General features: G+C 40.1%; 1 protein-coding gene across 1 annotated transcript; it reads left to right on the top strand.

Annotated features, from left to right (window-relative positions):
* Window positions 1–1,242: 1,242 nt before the first annotated feature.
* LOC149173376 (uncharacterized) lies at window positions 1,243–5,680 on the top strand. The gene is made up of 2 exons (XM_089426676.1): window positions 1,243–4,831; window positions 4,920–5,680. The coding sequence occupies exons 1-2, from the start codon at window positions 1,243–1,245 to the stop codon at window positions 5,678–5,680; spliced, it is 4,350 nt and encodes a 1,449-aa protein (XP_089282802.1).
* The last annotated feature ends 13,707 nt before the right edge of the window (window positions 5,681–19,387 follow it).

The following is a 19,387-nucleotide window of genomic DNA, read 5'->3' on the forward strand; positions in this document are numbered from 1 at the left end:
CAACTGTGACATTAGATATGGGTGTTATAATGGCCCCATTCTGAAAACATGTTGAAAACCTCCTACAATGGGCATGAAGGCTCGACTCACACCGAAGATTCTTTGTATCATTTTCCCTCTCTTCTTAGCTTCTAAACAATGATTTTAGATATATAACACCAATTTATAGACATGTTAACATTTTGTTAAACATTAAAAGATTTTTTCATATTTACAACATGCAAGGAAGCAACATGTACTCTTTGTTACATCATCATTTGCAAGCATAACAATTGGACATTTGTACTTTTTGTCTCATATTATTTAGATTTTCCTACACATTCTGATAATTCCTCCAATATTGAGTGATGTATTCTTAGCATTGGGACTTGATTATAATTTATGGATAATACACCTACATTAAATAATTATGATCAATCCATAATCATCACTCAATGTTGGAAAACAAGTTTTTGGATGTTAAGGATTGGATTATTTTCCATTCTAATTATAAACTAAATTTATCTATTAGCATAAATATTATAAGAACTAATTTCATTAAAATGTTATGCTCTGAAATTGTTTTTTTATCCAAATTATTTTTCTCTTTATCTTACTATTTTAATAAAATGAGAAGAAATATAAGTATTTATATCTATGCTTTTTTCATAAAATGTAAACATTTCTTATAAAAATATACACATTTCTTATAAAGCTATATTATTGTTATTTATAAAATGAAAATTTTATACACAATTTTTGCAATTGTTTTTAAACACATTTAAATATAACATTTAAACTTATAACTCTTTGCATAATTATCATTTCCTTAAAAGATACGATAATAGAGACATTGTATTTAACAAATGTGTTTTTGAAGAAATATTAATACATTTTCTATGCCTTTGTTAATCAAAAGACAAGTTATAAATTCTTACTACATCTTTCAAGAAATATTACAAATTCTTGTTAAATTCTACAAACAGTAGAAATATTATTTATGTATAAATATAGTTCGAGATTGATAGAAAATTATATTCTACTACTACCATATTATGTTGCCCCTCTTGGTTAATGATATGTGAAAATTCAAGAATTTATAAAATGTGAAAATATATATGAATATTAATTTTACTACCTTTTAATATGATTGTTTTTTAAAATGTTATTATTATTAAATATTGGATTTTTATTTAATTTATTCTTTTTTTCGAGACAAAAAAAAATAAAAAAAATTAACATGTTTCTATTAATAAGAGAACCATGTTTACAATATTTCTCAAGAACCATCTTAAACGATGGAATAAAGAAACCTTCGGCAACATCTTCGAGGAGAAGAAAAAGCTCTTTCAGGACCTGGATAACCTCCACCAGCAGATCATCACAGAGGGACACACGGAAGAAACGCTGGAGAAGGAACGCCACATTCACAACTTACTAGAGGAAAGAGGGAAGCAGGAAGAAATCTATTGGAAGCAGAAGTCAAGGGTCCGTTGGTTAAAGGAAGGGGAGCGTAACACTAAATTCTTTCATAGAACAACAGTACAACGGAGAATGACCAATAACATCCCCTTCATTCAAAATCAAGCAGGAGACAAGATAGAAACGCACGAAGGGATTGAAGCCGAGCTCCTCAATCACTTCCAAGAAGTGCATCAAGAGCAGGGTGAAGAAAGGCAACAAGCCATAAACAAAATTACCAGCAATATTCCAAAACTCATCACTGAGAAACAAAATGAGCACTTAATGAGACCTATCAGCATAGAGGAGGTGGATGATGCCATGAAACAACTCAAAGAGGGCAAAGCTCCCGGTCCCGATGGCTTCACAACGACATTCTTTCATGCCTTCTGGGATATGCTAAAAGAGGAAGTCTGGCAGATAGTTGAAGAATCCAGAGCTACACGATGGCTTCTTCCCTCTCTCAATGCTACCTTCATAGCCCTCATTCCCAAGGAGGCAGAATCCATTACTCCAGACAAATTCCGCCCCATTGCACTATGCAATGTCATCTACAAAGTAATTTCAAAGGTCATAGCTAATCGGCTCAAACCGCTTTTGCCTGCACTAATTTCTAAGGAGCAATCAGGTTACGTAGAGGGACGACACATAATGGACGGCATCCTGCTCTCTCACGAAATCATCCACTCTCTCAAAAACTCCAAGCAAGCAGGTATGCTTCTCAAGCTAGATCTTTCAAAAGCCTTTGATAAACTTAACTGGCAATATATTCATCATATGTTAAAAGCCTTTGGTTTTTGTCCTTCGTGGATTCGATGGATTCTGAATATGATTAACTCCACCCATTTCTCCATTTTGATCAACGGCTTTCCTTCCCGCTCGTTCAATCCCTCCAGAGGTATCCGGCAAGGAGATCCCCTTTCTCCCTTCCTTTTTGTCCTGATGGCCGAAGGGCTTGGAAGGCACATCAAGCAAGCTCTTAGCCTGAGGAAAATTAAAGGTATCTCTGTGCACAACTCCCCCGCCCTCTCCCATCAGCAATTCGTTGACGACACAATGCTGTTTGGCTATCCCTCAGCTCAAGAAGCCCGTAGACTCAAAGGTCTCCTCCAGGACTTCTCTCTGGCGTCTGGCATGTCCATCAATTGCTCCAAATCGCAAATTTTCTTTTTCCACACCCCCCCGGCTGTCAAGTCTGCTGTCTCCCGCATTTTAGGCTTCTCCTCTGCCTCTCTACCCTCCAAGTACTTAGGAGCCCCCCTCACTGCTTCGGCTATCAAGCACTCTGCTTGGCGCTCCCTTCTGGAAAAAATTGAAAGTCGACTCAATCTCTGGACTCACAGGTCGCTTAATCTAGCCAGTCGAATGGTGCTCATCAAATCGATTTTGCAAGCTATGCCCCTTTACTTGTTTTCTTCCTTGGCTGCACCCAAATGGGTCTTGAAAAGTCTAAGGAACTTGCAGAGAAACTTCTTATGGAGCAGCTCAGCCACCAATCAAAAATGGGCCTTAGTCAGATGGACAAAAGTCTGCATGCCCAAGGACAAAGGAGGAATTGGGCTAAGAGACCCTGAACACAGCAATGCCATCATGAATGCCAAGATCTGGTGGCAGTGGCTCATCAACCCGGAAAAGCCTTGGGGAACGATATGGACAGCGAAGTATGCAGACAACAGACCCCAAGAGGAACTCATAAGATTCACCCCAACTGAAAAAGGCTCTTTGATATGGAATGCTGCAAAGCAACACCATCATATTATACAACAGCATAGCTTTTGGGAGATCAGAAATGGTTGCAGTGCAAGGTTTTGGACGGACGCCTGGAATCAAATGCCAAAACTCACGAACATTCTCCACCCCACAATGACACCAACGAGGCAGGATCAACAACAGGAAAAGGTCCAATCTTACTGGCAACCAGAGCTCGACGAAGGATTCAGAATATGGAAAACCAGCAGCCAAATCCTTAACAGGGAGGAGGATAGGATGTATCAGGAACTGGATGAGGAATTAAGGAAAAGAAGAATAAGAACGAACAATGGAGAGGACATTCTCCGTTGGGGATACCTGCCCAAAGGAACTTACACCACTGCTGAAGCCTACAAAACGCTCTGTAACTTTGCAGATAACCCCGACCCTCTATGGAAAAAAATTTGGGAACTTGGACCATGGCCAAAAATCTCTTACTTCCTCTGGCTGATAGGGCACAAAAAGATTCTTACCTGGGAAAATCTCAGAAAGAGGAACTTCCATGGCCCCTCGATCTGCCACAATTGTCTAAAGGATGAGGAAACCCTCCAGCATCTACTGAATACCTGCCCTTTTGCCAAGCTTCTATGGAACAGGGTCAGCTTCAGATGTCAACGACAAAGCATAATGGAGGACGATATTATTATCTCCCTAAGGCTATGGCCCAAGCAACCTTACAAAAGCTCCCTTCTAAATCACCTATGGCGTATTATCCCTGGGATAGTTCTTTGGAATATTTGGAAGGAACGAAATCAACGTATCTTCAAGAACAAAAGATCGATGCCAGAGGTAATATGGGGCAAAATCCAAGGCAACATTCAAGAAACTCTGGCGCTCCAAAGCTGGACCAAAGAAGACAGACCAACTGAGGACAGTGAGAAGAACATTCTAAGAAACTGGCAGCTGCAATTACCCCAAGAACCCCAAAAAAGCAACCTCCACAATAGCAGCAGCAATAGAAAAGAATGTCGCTGGATCGCTCCGCCTGAAAATTCATACAAGCTGAACTTTGATGGAGCCTCCAAAGGCAACCCAGGGGCTGCGGGGTTTGGAGGCATTATCAGAAACCATGAGGGCTCCCCTATTCAGATCTACCTAGGAAGCATTGGATGGGACACCAACAACTCAGCTGAGTTGGAGGGGCTATGGCAGGGACTTCAAATTGCCTGGAACCTTAATCTCCAACCCTTAATTGTTGAAGGGGACTCTCAAATACTCATAAACATGGTAACCCGTATACATAATGGCTCACAAGCGAGGAAAATTGCACCCAGCTGGAGACTTGAGGCTAGATTAAATGAAATCGCGCACAGAATTGATCATGCAAGGGCTATTTCCTTCAATCACACCCGACGAGAAGGAAACAAGGTTGCAGATCTCCTGGCCAACATAGGGGTTGAAACCAGCACCCCTCTACTCTCAGGCAACACTAACATCATTTCCAACAGGCAGCAGCTCCAGGAGTATGAAAGCTTAATTCAAGAGGAGGCTACTGCCCCGGATGCGGGTGCCACCATGCAAGCCTTGGTAAGGCCACTTGCCACGGCCGACAGGACACGCGACGGACGGAGGGCATTAAGGCTCCTCGCCGCCACCTCCCATCGACCAGCAACGCAGCATTCGAGCCTTAATGAGGGCGCAGGTACCACAGCGGAGGAGGATGGCCGCATTCAATGCGGGGACATTCCGGAAGAATGACGAGGTTGTTAAATTTGTCGACCTGGATGCAGATGAAGCCCATTGCCATGGTGTTCCTGCTCTGCAACCTGAAATTTCTGGAGTTATTGTGGAATTGGGGGAGGCTGGCCGACTGCTGGTCCTCCCTGGTTCATGCCTACAGTCGTTTGTTTGTCATAGTGAGCCGAATTGGGTGGAAGCTTTGTCTGAGGAAGCGGAATTGGGGAAAATGGTTCGTGAACGAATGCCATGTCGCCGGGGTAGAGGCTCAGGAAGAGCTCGAGCTGCTCGAGGGCCTGCAGCTGACCTACACCACCATTGCTGCTGTGTTTATTGTCATCGACGAGCTGGAGCACCTCAGGTGCAGCCGAGTCAATATGTGGAAGCGGGAGGGTCCAGCAATGGAGAACAATCTCTACCTGCATTCGGCTCTGTTATCTTCTCACTGCGCAATCCCAGAGAGAATTTGGGCATCAATGCTCATATTTCAGTGTTGTTCACCAGAATTCCGGACGAAAACGAAGCCGGCTTGCCTCGGCCACCTGCAATGGAGCATCCCTCGGACATTGAACAGAGAGTTCACCCGGAGCGAGAGGGAAACCTGCCTCTGGCTATGGAGGAAGAATGCAGGCTCGTGGATAAAGGTAAAAGGCCTCTGGGGGAGGCCTCAAGCTCACGGGAGGCGGAATTGCGGGAGAAAGAACCTGAGCTGCCGGCCTTCATGGACGGCCTACCAGAAGGACATGGCTGGGCGTGGATTCGGGAAGAGAAACCAGGGGAGGAGGAGCCAGAGGATGATGAGCAAGAGGGCTAAGCCCAGATGGCTCTCCTGCATGCATGCTGGACGTGTGTGGGATCGTGGTCGGTTCTCTCTCCTGTGGGATCGTGGTCGGTTCTCTCTCCTGTGGAAACGTGGTCGGTTCTCTCTCCTAGTTGTCCTAGTTTGTTTTTTTCTGTTATATGTGGAGTCTCGGTCATATGTATCTTCTGCTGTTTCTGGGTCTCGGTCATATGTATCTGCTGCTGGTTTTTGGGTCTTGGTCACATGTATCTGCTGCTGTTTTTGGTTTGGGCCATCTCCACAAGCCCTGGCTCTATGTGACAATCTCTGCCCCTGCGTGGGCTTCACAGAGATTCCTTTTGTCTTTTTGCTAGCGGTTTTAGGGAGTAATCTAGGCACCTTCAGGTGTGCCTCTCAGGAATGTAATGGGTTGGGAAACTATGCTTACAGCTGCCATGGAGTCACATGAGCAGCAAGTCTTATCATATGTAATTTTCAGCTGTAAATATTAATACAAAGTAGTTAATCTTGCTTAGAAAAAAAAAGAGAACCATGTTTACATGTAACATATTGTTAAAATGTAGCATCAGATATATAGCCACATGGACAACTAATCAACCGTCAACAACAACCAATACTAGCCAAAACTCCAATATTTGAAATCAGTTGCCTCCAATACCTAGCAAAAAATAATCATATACTAATTCATTAGAAAAAGATGTGGCAGTAAACAAGGCATTGAGGCCCAAAAATAAAAACAAAAGAGATAGATTTGTCCATGAGCTCGAAGGGAAAAAATTGGTACTAATGTGACGTCCTTGCAAGTAAACAGAAAATTTGATGCAACCTAGATTCATTGAAAGTCATTTCTTTGAAAACTTCTTAGCAACAACGTTGAATTCCCTATGTAGATGTGAAAAGGTGACTTGTTGGAAAAGTCCTCTGATCTTGTTTATTTGATGCATCAAATGGATGAAATGTGGAGGGGAAAAAGTAGTCCCATTGTTAATCCAATGTATGGTTATCTGATAATCGCCAAAGATATGAAAAAAATTGAGGTTCAGTCAGTTCACACAATACAGTAAACCTGATAATGCAATAACTTCCACTCTGTTAGTGCCATGTTCTCCATTCCAACAAAATGATACATGAGATCTGCGGTAGTAGCAATGTAGACTCTGTTGGGACTCCGAAATGTCATATTTTCATCCACCTTTTTCTTCACTATTCCTTACATTTCATCATCCCATTAACCTTTTATCATATCATTTTCATACATACATTTGGATTTCACCTTCTTATTTTCCATTTTATTCATTTTTGTATTACAAGTGAATTTATGATTAAATATTAGAAAATATACATATTTTTATATATATCTCAAGAATATGTGAGTTTTATGATGTGTAGGAAATATGTGAAGAATTAATATCTCCTCCACCATATTAAGGAGATAATTATGCAAGCCTATTCCTAAGGAGAAAATCATGGAGGATTTGGTTGGCATATCTTATCCAAGATATGTGAGAGATTTGTGGAGGATTCAAAGGGATCATATTTTGTAATAATGGGAAAGTAGTTAAAAATGTTTGAGATATTTGTGGGATCATATCTTGTAATAATGGGAAATTAGTTGAGAGTGCTTGAGAGAATATTGGATTTGTAATTATGAGAAGGTTATCTTCCTCATGTGTATAAGAGAGTGCTCTCTCTTCATTTTGAAGAAGGGAATAATGAATAATGAATAATAGGAATTCTTAGTTTTTCATCTTTTATTGTTATGCTTTCATGATTTGTAATTTGATTCTTGTAATATAATTTGAGATAGTTTTATTGTTGTGAGCTCACATATGTTGTTTGTCATTCAATTCTTCACATGTTGTATTGATTTTCCTTTATGCAATTTCCTGCTTTCATAGTTAATGTTTCAATGCCTTCTTAGATTAATTTGATTTCAATAATTTAGATTAAACTAGTTCCACTTCAGTCTTGCATATATAGTGCATGTGTCTCGTAAGTCTATGGACCTCGGATTGACAAATTAAATAGTTGGGCAAATACTACAACAGAATTAAATGAATATAGTTTCACCCAACAGACTCCACAATTGCAGCATTGATTCTGGGATGCCCCATTGAAATGGCTTGTCGGCTGGATAAATCGTTCTTGCAGACAAGACTGATCTCCCTAGTATCAACAGATATCTAGCGACAAGCAGAACAAGCAAATCTACCTTTCTCTAAATATTTGCGATTTATAAATAAAAACCAAGAGGTGTTTTAGACCCTACCTTAAGTCCAACGCTAGTTTGTGGCAACCACGTTTCGACTATCCGAATGAGTTTCCTTTTGAGAACCTGCAAACACAAACAGGAACACATCAAATAACACTTGCATAGCCAATATAATAAACCATATTCATCATGGTGATCAAGGAATCCATGAAATAAACCATAGAAGACAACTTATTGAGAAAAATAAACTTGATTGTATTAACTTTGAAAAATAAGAAGAACTTTACAACCTTGGTGCCTTGATGTTATACAATCTCCTCCCAGGGTCCAAGCAAGAATCTCCTCTACTTTGACAAGCTTCACACTCTTCCCAATAAGATCAAAAGGTATGTAATATCTCCTCTCAAGCTCAATTAGGAAGTCTAAATTCCAACAGCATTTACCCTAAAAAGTATTCAGCTTTCAACCTTCCTAGTAACCAGCCCAATGCCTCATTTATAGTACAGAGGAAGGAAGTTACAGGTCCACTTTCAAAGGGATAGAGTCCTTCTTCAAAGGGATAAGCTCCTCACATCAAGGGGTTGGCTCTTTTAGTTATGGGATGCATGAACCACCTAGGAGCGAACTTGCCACCTCAAGATTCCTTCTAGAAGCGTCCAGAATTAACCCAAAGTGAGTTTTTAAGAATAAACTTGCGCCTTTTTTGACTTTTACAGGGGTCTGCACCCATTACACAGAAATAGAGCAGGCAGGTTTGCAGGGGACATGACCAGGGGATGCGGGACTGCAGGTAATGCTAAGAGAAAGTGCGGAACTAGAGTTTTAGAGATTTCTAAGGACTTTCTCTCATTTTTCAAGGCTTGACATGAAGAGCTAAGGTTTAAGACTTGCATAGGAGGAAAGTATGAGTGGTGATAGACTCACACTTACTGCAGCATGTCATAGTGACAATATTTTGTGTAACAGATTGCCCCCTAAAGTGCGAAGTCTATAATAGATGGGGATTTTATTTGTCATCTACGAAGAGTGAAATACTTTATCATTTCAAGGATCACCTTGTGGAGAGCCTGGTTGGAACTTGTAAAAACACTCAATACAAAATATATATATATATGTGATCATATCATCGTTGAGGTAGGCATTCCCATACTCAGATCAAAACTGACTATAAGGCTAACTAAACTGCTATGATATAGGAATGATCTTGTAATACATCACAAGTATAGACATATGTAGACACAGTATGGGCACAACCATCTGTTTATGGATAATCCACTGTATAATGAATAACAAAATTCCTTGCAGCCTGGATGGTGGAAACTAGATCTAGGGTCTTGATTTCTACTTCTCGAAATAGTACGATTCTATCCATGTGAATGAATGTGTCGAAGTTGAACATGGTAGAAACCACTTGATTACCAGTCAATGATGTAAACTGTTAACAAGTGTGAGAGAAACCATTAGTAATGTCAATGGCTCTCAAAGTACTCAGTACAACCCATGGAATGTGAATAGATGAGTTGATGTCGAACATATCACAGAATCCTTTGATCGAAGGTCAATGATGTAACCTATCGTCGAAGGCGAGAAACCCGCCATTGAGGCATGCAGATTCCAAGGTACTAACGATTTCTAGATCAGCTTTCGAGATAATGAGCTGAAGTCGATAGAAAGCGATCCGTCGTAGACAAGCCCACAACACGAAATCATAGATCAAGTTTGAAGAAATATATTTGCAAGGACTAACTCAGGGATGGTCAAGATGGATGACAGATATTTTGCAGATGAATGGTTTATTTGCATTGACCTCTTGAACACATAACGACACTACAGATGGTTTGGTGACAATTGACCCAAAGCTAATACCCAGAAACCGGCTGAAGACTTTCAATATGGTTTGATTAACTGTTAGGCAAAGGATTTCCCAACCCAGATGAACAAATAGTGTCGTGTTCAAGAGTGGTTGAATGCTTTTCTAGGACACAAAGTATAACAAAGAGGTTCATTTTTCTCTCTTTTCCCCCACCATTTCTGGCAAGTACCTCTTTATTTTTGACAAGCTTGAGGAGGATAACATTTGCTTGGTTATAAGCTCATCCTTCAGATGAGTCCAACTTAGTTTAAAATTTGAACCCTAAGAAGGAGTGGTCCGTTCCTATTTGTAATTGAACAGGTCCTTTACTGTTAAATTTTAACGAGTCCAGTATAGGAGAAACTCGTTGTTCTTCAATTTTAGGGAGTCGGAAGAAAAACTTAAGAAAACTCCATGGTTGTCCTTTTTCATAAATTTGTGTCTCCCAAGCCCAAAAAAGTATAAAACAATAATTGATATAACCACTTGACCATTATGATCAAGGAGTACTTTTCATAATTAGTGTCTCTGGTCCGAAAAAGTAAAAAAGCGATCAATGACACGTCGTTTTATAACCAATATCAAATTTGAAATGACAAAAATGCGGCAATCTTTTCATGTTTATGCGGTCAGAAAAGAGCTGTAAGTGGACCGTCCTTTTAACTCCGTTTTAACGAGCTTAAAAAGAAAAACTCGGCAATCTTTTCATATTTTACGAGTCAGAAAAGAGCTTAAAGAGGACTCTAATGTTTTTGTTGAAAATGATCAATTTTGCCTAAAAAAATCCGATATTCTGCACAAAAACTCAAACATTACTCATACCTATTAAAAATAAATAAAACTGCATCAAAAAGGTTACCTTTTTAAAGTGAAAAATAAACAAATTAAAAATTCATTTATTAAAAAAAACTTATAAAAAGGGCTTTTATAAATTCATTTTTACCGTTTGACTTCAGAGTGAGAAAAGAGAGCTTTTGGGTAAGAAACTTCCTGTGAAGATTGTGGAAAATCCGTCCGTTGGAATCGAGAACTGTCACCTCTAAGTAATCCACATAACTTTAATATTGCATTTCAACAGTTTGAATTTCATTTCTAGGTTTCTATTTTGATTTTTAGGAAAAATTTAGTTTAAAAGACCGCTCGCGGGGGTCCGCAGGTGTAGCATGCGAAACCTGCGGACCCCGACTTTTTCCTACAAAGGAAAGAGCCAGGGGCCCGCACCTGCTATTTAGGCAGAGTGCAGACCTACGCACTGTCTCTAACTAGAGAGTGCGGTCCCCGCGACATAGGTTTTAAAACTTCAAAATTTTCAATTTCCACCCAAAAACTTTTGAATTAAGATGTTCTAATCCACCTTTTCTTTCACTGTAGGATATACACAATGCTCAGTTGGTTGGAACAGGAGCACGAAGACGTGGACCTTGCCGCAATTAATCACCAAACTTCAATAGATGCATTGAACTCATGCGGGCTATTTAAATTCTGGGCTATACCTGGCATGAGGGCCCAAGTAGACTTTTTGCAGTGGCTGGTGGACAGATGGAATATACAAGACCAGTGTTTCATTATTGGTGGCCACCAGCTTGAAATGGAGCCAGAGGATATTTACTTCTTGACTAGTTTGCCCAAGAGAGGTGAACAATTGACTCTATTCGGGACTAGGCTAGGTGGCCAGTCTGTCGATAGTCTCCGGCTAGAGTTTTGTAACGACCAAACTAAGGACAAAGGGATTGATATCAAAACCATCTCCCATCCTGAACTCAAAGTGATTGCATTTACTGTCACCAGACTCTGTGGAAGCGCAGCACTGCATGTAGCCACTGGATCCCAAATGCATATGGCAGTAGACTGTTATCGAGGCACCATCTTCAACTGGTGCGAGGTTGTGTTGGCTAATGTAAAAGGCCAACTGACTAGAGCAAAGAACGGACAACTAAAAAGCTTTGGATATGGTTTCTTAGTTGTGAGCTTTGGTTTAGAGAGGGTCTCGATGTTGGTCCCATAGCATCTTTCTGTTGGAGCTAGACTTCCCTGAGAGCCCAAGCTGATGCGTTAGGTTGCGGTTATGGTACATCATCCTGAGGAGGGTTCAGAGGTTGTTTGATTTCCTCCTGAGTATTTTCATTGGTTGAGAACCAAGTTTTCGTGATTCAGGATTTTCCTTATGCTGGGATGGATTATCGTGGTGACCTAGACATGGCTCTTCCTCCAAGAGAGTAATGGGATGACTTAGGTAAAATAATTTTCAACATTTTATAAGTTTAATTTTTTTTTTTTGTTTTTAAATCATCCAAAACTGATAGTAAAAAGTTTCAAATGCAGATGTGGGTCCACGACGACCAGCCACTCTCCGGCCCTATGAGAGGAGACACCCAACTGCAGCAGTACAAACCCCACGGGACAAATCTACAGAGACCTTGGCCGAATTGTAAAACCATCCAGAGCATTTGATAGTAGACATTCCAGAGACTAGCATAGATGACATTCCTCTTAGGTTGCAGTGCTATGTGATTGGGGTCCCAGGACCTTTCAGGAGGTTCCTTTGTAGGGTGGCCCGAGCAGTGGTTTCTTATTGTGATCATCACCAGTGATGGGATGATCGCTTTTGTAGACCTGATATGACATTTTTGCCGATCATAAGGTGGCTTTCAACCTATGATCGAAGACGATGTATATTTGACACACTTCTATGCTATGCTATATCACTATTACTGGCTATCTTGTAAAACATATTATGGAATGTTTTTAAATTTACTATTTGATTATTGCAAATGTCTACTTAACATTCGAGAAGAAATTGCATCTGGTAATGTATTTAAATATCTTGGAATGTGTTGATATTCAATATAGTCAAATTCACGTTCCAAGAGACGAACTCTCAAAAATAATCTTAATAACAATGGATTTCTAATGGCAGAAGCTCTATTAAGCTGCAATACAACGAGTTCAGAATCTAACCTCACAATCAAACTCCAAATCCCAAATGAAATGGATTCAGATAATAACTCAATCACTGCACTATACTTTGCAATGTTTTTTGTTGTTTGACCGAGGCTTACCCCATGCACATATACTAACTCATCAGAGGGTGAATAGATAACCCAAGCTACGGAAGAAATGTTCCGTGTATTACGACAAGCACCATCAGCGAAATCAATGTATGTTTGAAGAGACGTCAACATCTGTAATATCAAGAGTAAAATCAAGATAAGCATGAATAATGACAAAAACATTTTCTAAACTAAGCACACTTTTCTAATCTAAAACACACCAGCTAGAAAGAAAACTAATCTAACTAAAATCTCCACACCCAGATTTAAGCATAATATCTCTTCAGATAAAGACCATTTCTGGGTTTACCTAAAGAGACACCGTCAAAATCTACCAACTCATAGGCCCCTTTTGCCAGCTTTCGCTTAACAACATAAGGAACATGCCACATGGGTACGAATTTTCCAGCCCCTAGCTTATCGTTTGCTTGATCGTAAAGTAAGACTAGATCTCCTTCTGAAAAATTACGGGGCATAACATTTCGATCGTACTGAGCTTTAATTCATTTGGCATGAGTTTCGATTGCTAGTGCAGCATCACGTCGATTCTTATCTAACTGAGCCAAGTACAACAAACGTTTCTCCTCTTCAGAAGTGGCTGAGAGTAACTCTATGGCTATTTGCAATGACGGGATTTCGCATTCAATGGGTAACACAACTTCCAAACCATAAACCAGTTGGAAAGGAGGGAAACTAGTTGATTTTTTTGCTGAGGTTCGATACGCCCAAAGCGCTGAAAATAACATGTTATGCCAATTCGACCTATGAATTCCAATGATTCGTCGGATCATAATGACTAGAACTTTGTTGATGGCTTCAACCAGACCATTAGCCTATGGGTAATATGGAGTAGAACTATCGTGACCCAGGCCAAGTTGATCTATTAGTTCAGTCATCATGATGTTTCGAAAATGATGCCCATGATCAGTGATAATCGCTTGTGGAACACCGAATCTAGCAATTATATGATTGAAAATGAAAATTGTAGTAGTTTTGCTGTCTGCCAAAAATGTAGGCATCACTTCAGCCCACTTGGTAAAATAATCTACGGCAAGGATGATATACGCATGCCCCCCGGCTAAGTGAGGGTTACATGTAATAAAGACGATACCCCACTTTGCAAAAGGACCAATGGCAATTATACGGTGGAGAGGAGTAGGTGGAGCATGCATATTTCGATAAAAAATTTGACAATTGATGCATTTTCGGACCGCGTAAATACAATATTTAAACAAAGACGGCAAGAAATAGCCAGCGCGCAATATCTTTTGGGCTATGGAATACCTAGACATATGACCGCCACACGCTCCAGAGTGAGAGTCATTTAGAACCTTTTCAGCTTCCTCATGAGTTAAACAACATAAGAAAACAGAGTCCGCCCCATGACGATAGAGTGTATCTCCAATGATTTTATATTGTTGGGATTGGAATCGTATTTTCCGTCGCTGAGATCATGAAATTTCAGGCCGAAAAGATTGGGTTTGGAGATAAGCAATGATATCTCCATACCATGGATCAAGAGTGCTGATAAGAAACAAGGATTTGTCCGCAATGGGCTCTTCCACCACAGTTTCAGTATCGGCATGCGGGAAGTCACACATCAATTCCGCAAAAACTAAAGATTTCTTTGACTTGGATTTTTCAAATTCCAAATCAAATTCCTGCAGGATAACAATCCATTTTGAATACTTACCCCTAGCAATTGTTTGGTCAAAGTATAGATCATAGGGTTACAATCAGAAATTACGGTAGTTTTGCGTAGTAAGATGTACTGACGAAATCTTTGGATAGCTTGAACAGCTGCCAAGGCAAATTTCTCCACATGTGAATATTTTAACTCAGTTGGATTCAAAGTTTGACTAAGATAGTAAATCACATGTTCACTACCGAATTCATCTTCCTGAACTAACACCATCCCGATGGTGGAATGAGAGGCGGCGAGATACAAGAAGTAATCCTGGTTGTAGTTGGGAGGATGCAATAACGGTGCATGGGTCAACGCGTGTTTAAGTGCATCAAAAGATTTGTCAGCTATCTCATCCCAAAAGAATGGAGTATTCTGTTTCAACAACCTAGTAAAACCCTTTGTTATCTCGGCGTAGTTAGGAATGAAACGACGTAAAAAGTTTGCTTTCCCTTGCAAAATTTGGATTTGGCGAAGAGAGGAAGGAGGAGGCAATTTGACAATAGCTTCAACCTTCAAGGGATCAACACGAATGCTGGCTTTCGAAACAACAAATCCTAGTAAACGACCCGTTTCTATACAGAAAACACATTTGTGTGGATTCAACCTAATTCGATAATGCCTACATCTCATAAAGATTGCTCATAAATGAGTGAGATGATCGGCTCTACGTAATGAATGGGCAGGTAAATCATCGAGATAAGGTTGCACAATGTGCTTGATGTCATGAAACGCGTAAGACATAGCTCTTTGAAAAGTTTCTCTGGTGTTCTTTAACCCAAAAGGTAAGTTGAAATAAACAAATGTCCCCCATGGACAAATGAAAGCCGTTTTTGGTTGATCAGCAGGTAGAATGTTGATTTGATTGTAACTGGAAAAACCATCCATAAAGGAGAAAATTTCACTGCCGGCACAATCATCAATGATTTGATCAATATAGGGAGTTGGGTAATTGTCTTTGGGACAGGCTCGATTAATATCCCTATAATCGATACATATTCTTATCGTTCCTTTCTTTTTGTTAACAGGAACAATATTCGATACCCAATTCGTTAAGGGAATTGGATAAATGAAACCTGCTTTAAGTAATTTCTCAACTTCTTCTTTAATAGCAGTAGCTTTTCGCGGGTGGATCTGACGCAAACGTTGCTAGACGGGTTTAGCATCCGGGTAAGTTTTGATTTCATGAAAAACAATTGTTGGATCAATTTCTGACATTTTTTCATATGACCAGGAAAACACATCGTGGAATTCTTGAAATAGGGCCTTATAAGTTTGGAGTTCATTTTCCATACAGGAGGCACCTATATGAATGTTTTCAACAATTCCAGGCTTAACTGAAATGTCAATAGGAACTATTCGAGAAATATTTCCAAAATTTAATTTAGAATCAAGATGTTGCAATGGATTATGCGGTTCTTTAACATAATCAGTAGTAAAAATAGATGAAAAATCATTTTCAAAATGATCAATCTCAGGTAAAAACGAAGATCGATGATGAAGATCTTCCCACAGTAAATCATCAACAGACAAAATTTCATGAATCTGCTCATCGGTATGAACAAGCTCGGAAAAAATTGTTGAATCTGAGTTTGATGTTGAAAGTGATTCTCCATGGACCATTTTCATCAGGTCTATTTCGGTTGAAGAAGGGTCGGAAAACGATTGTACAACCTGATACACAATTTCATAGGGACTCAAAGGCATCGCATCACCAAATGAATCCACCTCCGATTCGTAAGGTACAATCCAAGGATCATCATAAACAATAGTGTCTGATGAAATCATGTGAATGGTTGCAGTAGAAGGCGATATGTTAGGAGGAGGAAAGGAAAACGTTCCTAGTAAACTAGAATCTTTAATCAATCCTACCCCAACATCCTTGTAAGGGATAATTGTTTTACCGACATGTTGTATACTTTCAGAAGAGGCTGGGTCGAATGAAAAGTATGTCAGCTGGTCTATAGTTATGATCTTTCAATTATGAGGGAACTTTATAAGCCAAAAGACCGATGAAACAACAACAGTCATAGCGTAAGACCAACTACGACCCAAGAGAAGGTTATAATCTAGAGGGGCATCAACCACTTCCACATCTAGATTAACAGTTTTACCTTCAACCCCTATAGGTAAATCCTGTAGAATGCCAAAAGGATGGAACCCACGGCCATCGAAAGCCTTTAGAATCGTCGGGGATTGATTGAGTGTAGGAGTACCTAGCGATCTCCAACACTGGATCTACATAGTACACGTTGAAGCTCCCTCATCAATTACAGTCCTAAAGCAAGGTCTGTTTTTGACTAACACTAGAATCTGGAAAGCCATTTGATGAGGTAAGCAAGGTGTACTATTTTCTAAATCAAATATTATAAGGTTCGAGTCCTGAATATCCACAGCTTCGATAGCTAACAATAGCAATTTACGCTGTGCTAGACATGATTGCAGCACCTCCAAAGCCAACATTGCTGAAGGGGAAATAGCTAAGTCTTCAACAATGTTATAGTTCTGAGTAGCTCTCACATGCGGATTGAAAGCTGACTTTCGAAGTATACCTTTAGCAAGCGGTTTGATCACTAAGTCTGGATTAGGTTTCTCGATCTATAGCGGATTGGAACTAGGAGTTGAAGTTGATGGATTTGAATTAGAAGATTCTGCTTCCTTACCACCAACAAGACTTTTACTTCCATAATCTTGCGATCGTGTCGCAATCCTAATATGGGGCATCATCATTATGGGTTCTTCTGAGGCATTTGAGGAAGAACCTATCATCTTACTATCTTGACTAGGAAAAGGATCCTTCATGACAACAGGCGTTTGAGAACCTTTGACGATTTTCGCAACCTCAGCGCGATGAGGGTAGTCTCTTGTAAAATGTTCTTCGTCAGAAATGAGACAAGGGTAACGAGGTTTACGTTTCTTGTCAGTAGATTCCATTTTATCTGATTTCTCTTTCGAATTTTTCTTATTTTTCTTCTTCCCCTTCTTCTTACCGCCAGATTTTGATTTGGCCGTAGATGATTCTACGACATGAATATCGACAGGAATTTCAACGGAAGAGTCTCCTGTCGGGGAATCTGGTAAAGTTATGATAGGAGAAGAATTCTTTGAAGATTTGTTCTTACTTTTGGTGTTAACTGCACCAATCATACCGTTAGCGGCATGAGACACTGAAGGAGCTGCAGTTTTTTGATTTTGTTTCGGAAGGTCAGGGATTTTCTCGTGTAAAGTACCCGACTGCATATAAACAAGGTCAAGGTATTGAGCTTGAGTAATTACTTGCTCTTCAGTAACAACTCCTGCCTTAGCTACATCCTTAGTGATCTTAGGTAATAATGATTTAACAAACCATTCTGCTAAAATTTGATCCAGAATATAAACTTTCACTAAACGTTGGCGACATCGCCATTCATGAATGTGATCTGAAATATAAGTGGACGTTGACTGTTTTAATGAAGTTAATAATTCCGTGCCATTGTCATATCTGACAGGCAATTGAAAATGAGTTAAGAATGAAGTAGCTAGCAGACTAAAACTATAAAAAGAGGCTCGTGGTAACTCAATGTACCACTTGGCCGCAAGACCAATCAGAGTGCGTTGAAAAAGACGTAAACGAATTGAATCATCTACGATGGAGTTAGATGCACACTAGAGGTGATAAGTTATCACATGGTTTGATGGATCCTCTCCTGGTTTACCTTCAAACTTAGGGATATCACTGGGCAACTTATTCGGCATTAGTGGCCAAAACGGAAGATAGCTAATTGGATAATTCATAAGGCGCGACAAATCAGGCAAGTCCAAAGTTGCAATGAACGGTAACTGATGATTAGGGTCATGAAAACCCTGGGTCATAAGACCAGCCCCAGGAAGAGGATATCCTGGATAACTTGGAATTGGAATTGCATTTGGAATATTATATCCTCTCGGAAAACTATGATTAACCAGACCGTACTAGGGTTGTTGAGGTTGCCGATAAGTATATCCAGGGTACGGCTGATACTGATAGACTGGGTTCTGCACAGCAAGACCAAATTGGTACTGTCCCTGGTACGGTTGATAAGTAAATTGAGGTTGACTTGTGACAACCGTACTTGGACTAGGTTGTTCTGCAGGCATCTGAACCGTAGTCTGAATTGTAGGTCCAGACTGAGGTAAAGATGCTTGAGGAGTTGATGCAGGAATAGTAGAAATAGGTGTTGCTGATACTCCAAAAGTAGGTGGGGTGGATTGAACAAATGCTGCAGTAGTTGCAGTAGCAGTTTGAGGCAGAGTACGAGGTGTACTAGGTCAAGGCTGAGAAACTACACCAGGTGCAAAAGTTTGAACAGTAGACTGGACAGGTTGTTGGGTTGAACCAGACACCAAAGGTTGTCCAGATTGAGACGACAACTGCAAATTAGGTTGCAAAATCTGTTGAGATTGAGATGGATCCCACACCATGTTCATTCCGGGGTATTGACCCATAGTAGGTTGAACATATTGAGAACCTTAACCGGGTTGAGCGTAGGACTGATAATTCAAATGTATATTTCCAGCTCCTTGTACAAATGTTTAACCAGAAGGTGGTTGGAAACCTTGGGTTGGGTACTGACCTTGAGGTTGATAACCTTGAGGCACGTACTAAAACTGGGGTTGACCCTGAGGTATATATTGATACTGGGGTTGACCTTGAGGTATATATTGAGTCTGGGGTTGACCTTGAGGAATGTACTGTCCCGAAGGAATGTATTGTCCTTGAGGTTGCCCCCCAGGCGGTAATTGAGTACCTTGAGGTTGGCCCCCAGGCAGTAACTAACTACCTTGAGGTTGCGGATTTGGAATGGTACCTGACATCATAAGAATGTCTTCTACACTCAATGGTTTAGTTCTATTATTACCAGGTGATAAACCATGTTCAATGGGTTGAGTAGATGCTCTTAAA

This window comes from Pinus tabuliformis, chromosome 4_2, assembly GCF_031772625.1.
Source record: "Pinus tabuliformis cultivar Carrire ecotype Pingquan chromosome 4_2, CPIR1, whole genome shotgun sequence".
NCBI lineage: Eukaryota > Viridiplantae > Streptophyta > Pinopsida > Pinales > Pinaceae > Pinus > Pinus tabuliformis.

Excerpts from the sequence above, each read along its gene's own strand:
- LOC149173376 (XM_089426676.1), top strand. The coding sequence starts at position 1,243 with ATGTTTACAATATTTCTCAAGAACCATCTTAAACGATGGAATAAAGAA. Across the intron at positions 4,832-4,919 it reads GAGCCTTAATGAGGGCGCAG|ATGAAGCCCATTGCCATGGT; the intron begins GTACCACAGCGG and ends ACCTGGATGCAG.